The sequence below is a fragment of the Callionymus lyra genome, chromosome 3 (assembly GCF_982586985.1).
Source record: "Callionymus lyra chromosome 3, fCalLyr1.hap1.1, whole genome shotgun sequence".
Lineage (NCBI taxonomy): Eukaryota > Metazoa > Chordata > Actinopteri > Syngnathiformes > Callionymidae > Callionymus > Callionymus lyra.
Window position 1 is genome coordinate 4,263,924 of NC_141820.1, and position 8,478 is coordinate 4,272,401.

General features: G+C 44.3%; 1 protein-coding gene across 1 annotated transcript; it reads left to right on the plus strand.

Annotated features, from left to right (window-relative positions):
- Positions 1-1,653: 1,653 nt before the first annotated feature.
- Positions 1,654-4,351, plus strand: LOC148083054 (exostosin-1c-like). Its single transcript, XM_087785719.1, has 7 exons — positions 1,654-1,782; positions 1,859-1,977; positions 2,545-2,619; positions 2,698-2,784; positions 2,841-3,001; positions 3,930-4,101; positions 4,169-4,351. The coding sequence occupies exons 1-7, from the start codon at positions 1,695-1,697 to the stop codon at positions 4,349-4,351; spliced, it is 885 nt and encodes a 294-aa protein (XP_087641845.1). The 5' UTR covers positions 1,654-1,694.
- Positions 4,352-8,478: the final 4,127 nt, after the last annotated feature.

An 8,478-nucleotide genomic window follows, 5' to 3' on the forward strand; every position in this document is an offset into this window, starting at 1 on the left:
AACAACATCGAGAGAAAATGAAGATTCTGGGAAGTCGAAGACAAAGACTAAAAGAGAGGAAGTAAGTCAGTAGAGATACAGGTCTACCATCAGGGGAGAGCAGTCGAATATCAACCAGTGAGACGTCTCCCTGAAGGTCAGAGGTCACAGACAGCGAGAGGAGAAGACAACTTCACTACACAAACGGTCGATCAATGTCTTGTTTGAGACTTTGGTATCGATCATGTCGGATCATTGAGCCATAACATTATGACCACCTGTTCAATGTTTCAGAAGCTTTTTTCCATTTCAACTTTTTTTTAAATAATTTTAAAGCAAACTATTGAAGAGTAAATGATGTAACCTGGTCAACAGTCTGAGTGACTCACGTCAACATGATGAAGTTGAAATGATGTTTGTTTTAAGTCCTGAAGCATCTCTGAGATCTTGCTTCAATGAAATAAATAAATGTTTCCAGGCGGAAATGTATTTCTATTCATTCACATTTCAACAAAACACCTTTTTTTCTAAACTTTTTCTTAAGTCAATTCTGTAAAGTAAGATGTTTTGAAAAAAACATATATATTAAATATTACAATTTTATTTATATTTTATTTTATCTTATTTATCTTAATAAATGCTGTGGCTAATTAGATTAGATAGACTACAAATAGATAGAATAAAAATTAGGTAATGACGAATGAATCTATTTTGTCAAAAAGTCTCAAATCTGCAACGCTTGTCAAACATCTCCTGCTCTGACGTACGTTCCAGTAGAAACACTATTCAAACTTAAGAACATTTTCAAGTCTTTTGTAGCTTTCTTGGTTCTTCTGGTCACGGGGTAAAGCGCACAGTCCCTTCTCACCATTTCCTGGCGGGGAATTGTCTCGTTTTAATTGCTCGGCATTGGAATCGTTCCAGTCGTGCGACTTAATCTGTTCAGTTTATGGAATATTATTTGAAACAATTATTATTATTTTTAAATGTGCTTGATTTGAGCAAAAAATCATTGACATCTTAAAAATCGTCTGGACCTGGACGAGCCTTCGTGGGTCAGAACATGTTTCGATGGGCTAGAGTTCATGAATAAGACGAGCATCTACAGGAGGAGAGTTCAAGTATCTCACGGTCTTGTTCACGAGTGAGGGTAGAACGAAGCGTCAGGTTATCAGTTATGCAGATGGAAGGTTGTTCTGATCTTCACATCAAAACTAATCAATAAAAACAACATTTGAAATATTCAATATTGTTGATGTCATTGATCCACAGCTGCTTCTGGAGTTACTGAGTTTATTTGACCTTAATTTTACATAAATAACAATTCAAATATTCTGACCTAATTACTAAAATTAACATTAAAAATAATGTTAATAATAATAAAGGCAGGAGGGATCAGAAGAGCAGAGACCTGGACTGTTAAGGGTTGTTTACATATTTGACACAACAAATGAACGACACAACTTCAACCGTGTGAGTAGATAAGATCATGTTGATCATCATCGACCAACAATCAGTGAAAACTCTTGATGAAGCTTCATGAAGCCTCACTTTCTCGGTTCTTTCACTTCTTAACCTTCTAATAGTAATGTTTCCAGAGAGAAACATCTCACGGCTGAGAGCGCCATCTGGTGGAGCAACAAATTGATTCAAGTTTTGTTTCCGCACAGATCATCAAGGACCGAGTGTTTTCTCACGCGTCCAGGAACAAGTACATGTGGAACTTCCTGCCTGGAGGACTGCTGGTTCTTCCCGAATACTCCACACATCTGGCCCACTTCCCGTTCTACTACCTGGGCCTGGGTACACACACGCGTCCCCCCCAAAGATGTGTCAGGGTCAGTTGTAGAAATGCTGTTGTGTTGTTTCATAAATCCAGGGGTCACTCCGGGTCAGGAATTCACTGCCGTCATCCACGCCGTCTCCCCGCTGGTGTCTCAGTCTCAGCCAATCATGAAGCTGCTGCAGGTGGTCTCCAGGTCCAAGTACTGCTCTCAGGTCAGTCAGTCAGTGTGCTGCAGGAAGTCAGCTTTAAAGAGTTGTGTAGATATTTGGTGTGTGTGTTGTGTATCGTCAAGAATGGATAATATTGACACAGTATTGGCAAAAAAAGATGCAGATTTTTAAACTTTCCAAAATTTGTTTCTATTATATATGTATATATATATATATATATATGTATATATATATATATATAATTAAAAATGTACCTATATATATATATATATATATATATTCTTGAATACATTTTTTTCCATATAAGTCTTTTGAATATTGTTGCATACAGAACATTCTTGTTTTATTAATTAATTAATGAAATCTTACCATGAAAAGATCTGAAAGTCAGAACCAGAATTTTAAAATGATCCTGAAACAAACTAATGCAGAGATTTAAGGATCGGAGAAATGTGAGTTCTTCTACGAGAGCGAATCAGAATTCTGGCTGTTTTGTATGAACTGCAGGCGAGACACATCCTTCTTGTTGAGACACCAACATAACCTCGAGTAATAAATAATAACCTGAGTTTTCTGGGATGTCATTGAACGTCGACATCATTCCTGCAGATCATCATCATCTGGAACAGTGAGAAAGCTCCGCCCATGTCGGTTCCTCTCACGGTGACGGACGGCAGACGGAAGGTAAGAATCTCGTCCTCTCTGTGACAGGTGTGTCGCTCATGTCCTGACTTTCCCCGATGGCTCATGTTTGTGTCGCAGGCCTCCAGTCGGTTTCTACCTCACGTTGCCATAGAAACGGAAGCTGTGCTGAGCCTGGACGAAGACACGGTTCTGCTGACCAGTGAGGTTTGTGGACACGATGGCGAGAAGGAGGAGCTTCAGGATTGACTCTTGTCGTTCAGGTCAACTTCGCCTTCCTGGTGTGGAGGAGCTTCCCCGAGAGGATCGTGGGTTACCCGCCCAGGAGCCACTTCTGGGACCCCCTGAAACACGCCTGGGGCTACACGTCCAAGTGGACCAACGACTACTCCATCGTGCTGACTGGAGCTGCCTTCTACCACAGGTGACCACCTGAAGAACTTCTTCCATCTGAGGCCGACGTGGAGCTGTTGTTCGTCCAGACAAGTCTCAATAGTCTCCGTTACAGACGCTCGGCATGTGCTGCTGTCAGCTGGACCTCCATCAGAGCCACAGTTCAAAACAGGCTGAAAGTAAAGTCGCTCCAGCTCAACGTGTGGTTCTCTCTTCACCATGTCGAGGGTGAACATCTCCTGAATCCAGGGTTCCATCATCTGAGCTCTAGTCCATCATCACGTCATACTGCGACATGAATGAAGCTCATCACGGCAGGAATAAGATCCACGACTGACACATCAAGCGTTTTATAAACTGTTCAAACACTTAAACGTCATCATTAAGAGAAGAATCTCAAGAATAAACCATGATTTCACAGATAATTCAACAGAAGAACATGAGCCTCTACAAGTCTGTCCAATAAAATAAAAGAATGACACAAACGATTTACTAACATTAAAAAGTCAATCAAACACATCAGTTGCACAATAAAATAAATGAATAAAAGAAAGTGGATTTTGATGAAAAACAATATCATCAAAAGTTTTTTCAAAACAAAACATTTAGTTCAAGAAAAAATGAATTTAAACATTTTTCCTTTATTTGAAGCGTTTTCTTCTATTGAATCATCTTTTTGAGTTTAAGCCTTAATATCGTAAAACATTAATTCTTTAATCCTAAAGTTTCTATAATAAAAATATATATTTTTAAGTTGAAAAGCTTGGAAGTAGTTTTGTATCGATTGTTCTTATGGTTTACTGAATAATAAAGAAACAAATGTTCAGACGTTAAAGGTTGAACTTCTGATGTGATGGACAAGAAGTCTGTGAGTCTGAAGCGACCTCTAGTGTTCGCTCTGAGAACAGCAGTTTCATAGGACTGTGGTAACATGTTTCAAACTCTGCATATGTTCGCAGGTACTACCACTACCTGTTCACTCATTACCTGCCCCAGTCCCTGAGAACTCTGGTGGACCGCTCGTGCAACTGCGAGGACATCCTCATGAACTTCCTGGTCTCTGCTGCGACGCACCTGCCGCCAATCAAAGTGGCCCAGAGGAAGCAGTCCAAGGAGCTCCCGGGTCCACAGGTGGGCGCTCCTCTTCCTGAGATCCTGCCGATGCTCTTAGTCTCACCACCTTCTCTTGGCTCACCAGGGCACCAGGACGGTTCCTTGGGTCGACCCCGAGCACTTCAGTCAGCGGCAGGAGTGCATCAACACCTTCAGCTGGTTTGGCTACATGCCTCTGGTGCACTCGCAGCTGCGCCTGGACCCGGTGCTCTTCAAGGACCAGGTGTCCGTGTTCCGCAAGAAGTACAAGGACCTGGAGAGAGCGTGAACATGGGAGACAGGACTGGAGGCTGGACCAGACGACAGACCCTGGAGGACTGTCTCTGGAGCCACGAGTCCAGATGAAGAAGAACTTCTAGAACTTTCTCTGAAGCCTCGTGACGGTTCTGATGTGTGTGTGTGTGTGTGTGTGTGTGTGTGTGTGTGTGTGTGTGTGTGTGTGTGTGTGTGTGTGTGTGTGTGTGTGTGTGTGTGTGTGTGTGTGTGTGTGTGTCAGAACTGATGGTTGTCGATCAAAGGAGGTGATTCCACAAAAGGTTCAATAAATAAATAATTCTAATCAACTCTGGTGTTTGATTTAACCCTGTCTGACCTCACATCTACCTGTCTGACCTCACATCTACCCGTCTGACCTCACATCTACCCGTCTGACCTCACATCTACCTGTCTGACCTCATATCTACCTGTCTGACCTCACATCTACCCGTCTGACCTCACATCTACCTGTCTGACCTCACATCTACCTGTCTGACCTCATATCTACCTGTCTGACCTCACATCTACCTTTCTGACCTCACATCTACCTGTCTGATCTCACATCTACCTGTCTGACCTCACGTCTGACCTCACATCTACCTGTCTGACCTCATATCTACCTGTCTGACCTCACATCTACCCGTCTGACCTCATATCTACCTGTCTGACCTCACATCTACCTTTCTGACCTCACATCTACCTGTCTGATCTCACATCTACCTGTCTGACCTCACGTCTGACCTCACATCTACCTCTCTGACCTCACATCTACCTGTCTGACCTCATATCTACCTGTCTGACCTCACATCTACCTGTCTGACCTCATATATACCCGTCTGACCTCACATCTACCTGTCTGACCTCATATCTACCTGTCTGACCTCACATCTACCCGTCTGACCTCATATCTACCTGTCTGACCTCACATCTACCTGTCTGACCTCACATCCACCTCTCTGACCTCACATCTACCCGTCTGACCTCATATCTACCCGTCTGACCTCACATCTACCTGTCTGACCTCATATCTACCTGTCTGACCTCACATCTATCCGTCTGACCTCATATCTACCCGTCTGACCTAACATCTACCTGTCTGACCTCACATCTATCCGTCTGACCTCACATCTACCCGTCTGACCTCATATCTACCCGTCTGACCTCACATCTACCTGTCTGACCTCATAACTACCCGTCTGACCTCACATCTACCTGTCTGACCTCATATCTACCTGTCTGACCTCATATCTACCTGTCTGACCTCACATCTACCTGTCTGACCTCACATCTACCTGTCTGACCTCATATCTACCCGTCTGACCTCACATCTACCTGTCTGACCTCACATCTACCTGTCTGACCTCATATCTACCTGTCTGACTTCACATCTACCCGTCTGACCTCATATCTACCTGTCTGACCTCATATCTACCCGTCTGACCTCACATCTACCCGTCTGACCTCATATCTACCTGTCTGACCTCACATCTACCTGTCTGACCTCACATCTACCCGTCTGACCTCATATCTACCTGTCTGACCTCATATCTACCCGTCTGACCTCACATCTACCCGTCTGACCTCACATCTACCTGTCTGACCTCATATCTACCCGTCTGACCTCACATCTACCTGTCTGACCTGACATCTACCTGTCTGACCTCATATCTACCCGTCTGACCTCACATCTACCTGTCTGACCTCATATCTACCTGTCTGACCTCACATCTATCCGTCTGACCTCATATCTACCCGTCTGACCTAACATCTACCTGTCTGACCTCACATCTATCCGTCTGACCTCATATCTACCCGTCTGACCTAACATCTACCTGTCTGACCTCACATCTATCCGTCTGACCTCACATCTACCCGTCTGACCTCATATCTACCCGTCTGACCTCACATCTACCTGTCTGACCTCATAACTACCCGTCTGACCTCACATCTACCTGTCTGACCTCATATCTACCTGTCTGACCTCATATCTACCTGTCTGACCTCACATCTACCTGTCTGACCTCACATCTACCTGTCTGACCTCATATCTACCCGTCTGACCTCACATCTACCTGTCTGAACTCACATCTACCTGTCTGACCTCATATCTACCTGTCTGACTTCACATCTACCCGTCTGACCTCATATCTACCTGTCTGACCTCATATCTACCCGTCTGACCTCACATCTACCCGTCTGACCTCATATCTACCTGTCTGACCTCACATCTACCTGTCTGACCTCACATCTACCCGTCTGACCTCATATCTACCTGTCTGACCTCATATCTACCCGTCTGACCTCACATCTACCCGTCTGACCTCACATCTACCTGTCTGACCTCATATCTACCCGTCTGACCTCACATCTACCTGTCTGACCTGACATCTACCTGTCTGACCTCACATCTACCTGTCTGACCTCACATCTACCCGTCTGACCTCACATCTACCTGTCTGACCTCACATCTACCTCTCTGACCTCACATCTACCCGTCTGACCTCACATCTACCTGTCTGACCTCACATCCACCTCTCTGACCTCACATCTACCTGTCTGACCTCATATCTCCCTGTCTGACCTCACATCTACCTGTCTGACCTCATATCTACCCGTCTGACCTCACATCTACCCGTCTGACCTCACATCTACCTGTCTGACCTCATATCTACCCGTCTGACCTGACATCTACCTGTCTGACCTCACATCTACCTGTCTGACCTCACATCTACCCGTCTGACCTCACATCTACCTGTCTGACCTCACATCTACCTCTCTGACCTCACATCTACCCGTCTGACCTCACATCTACCTCTCTGACCTCACATCTACCTGTCTGACCTCACACTTCCGCTTCCGGTGAGCCTTTGATCGGCTGCTTGAAACGTAAGCTCCTGCAATAATTGCCAAAAACAGTCGTGTTAACGACTACTTGTCCGGATTTTATGCTCATATCACTTAAGATATGTCTCAAGCATCTCGGATCTATGATCGTGATGCTCTTCTCAACATCAGAGAGTCGATGGAGGACTTCACTCGCGACAGCTACCAACGTCCGGTGAACGTGTTTCCGGCTCCGCTTCTCATCGACTCGGACTCTGTGGAATATCGTTTGATCTCTCGAGTACCGGGCGATTTCCACAAGGGATCGAGTCGGGCTGGAGTACAGGTCAGGATGAGACGCGCAATTGCGATCGCTCGGAACAACTCTGGCGGCGGTGTTCTTGAAAGACTTTAGTGACTTCTTATCTTCCATTATTCAGATGGAATCTGTTCTTATTCTTGGAGACTTTAATCTTCATGTTGATGACGTCACATCTTGTTCTGCTAAAGAACTTTTAACTTTAACCGAAGCCTTTAATTTTGAGCAACATGTTTCTGAACCCACTCATCAAAAAGGCCACATTTTAGACTTAGTTTTTACTCTTGGCCTGAACATTTCTAATGTATCTGTACATGATGTCCATCTGAGTGATCATTCTCTTGTCTTGTTCAACCTGGACTTCATCCCTGAACCTAAGCCTTTGAAAGTTAGGTCTCAGAGGCGTGTCATCTCAGCCGATACTGCAGACAGTTTTTCTGCTATGTTTGACCATCTTTCCTTTGATGACTGTCCAGATGTGGACAGTTTGATTAACTGTTACACTGATCATTGTGTTGAAATACTGGATCAAGTGGCACCTGTTAAATCGAACTTGAAAATTCAGAAAAAACGGTGCCCTTGGACAAATGAAGATCTCCTGAGTCTGAAAGACTTTGTCGAAAGACTGAGCGTCTCTGGAAGTCCACTAAACTTGAGGTGCACAGACTTCACCTCAGGGATCTGTTGACTTCTTACAATGAGATGGTAGAAACTGCTAGATCTGATTACATCAGAAAACTGGTAGCAGCAAATAGGAAAAACCCCAAAGTTTTGTTTGACACGATTAATTCTCTCGTGTCTCCTGCTCCTCAAATCACGCCGGTCTTCTGTGAAGCTGACAGCAATGCATTGTTGAGATTTTTCATTGACAAAATTAAATTGATCAAAGAGAAAATCTCTCCCCCTTTGTTGGGAACCCCTACTGTCTCTGAGCCCATCTCCTCCTCTTGGTCATCCTTCACTGCTGTATCTTTGGGTGATATTTCGGCACTAGTGAA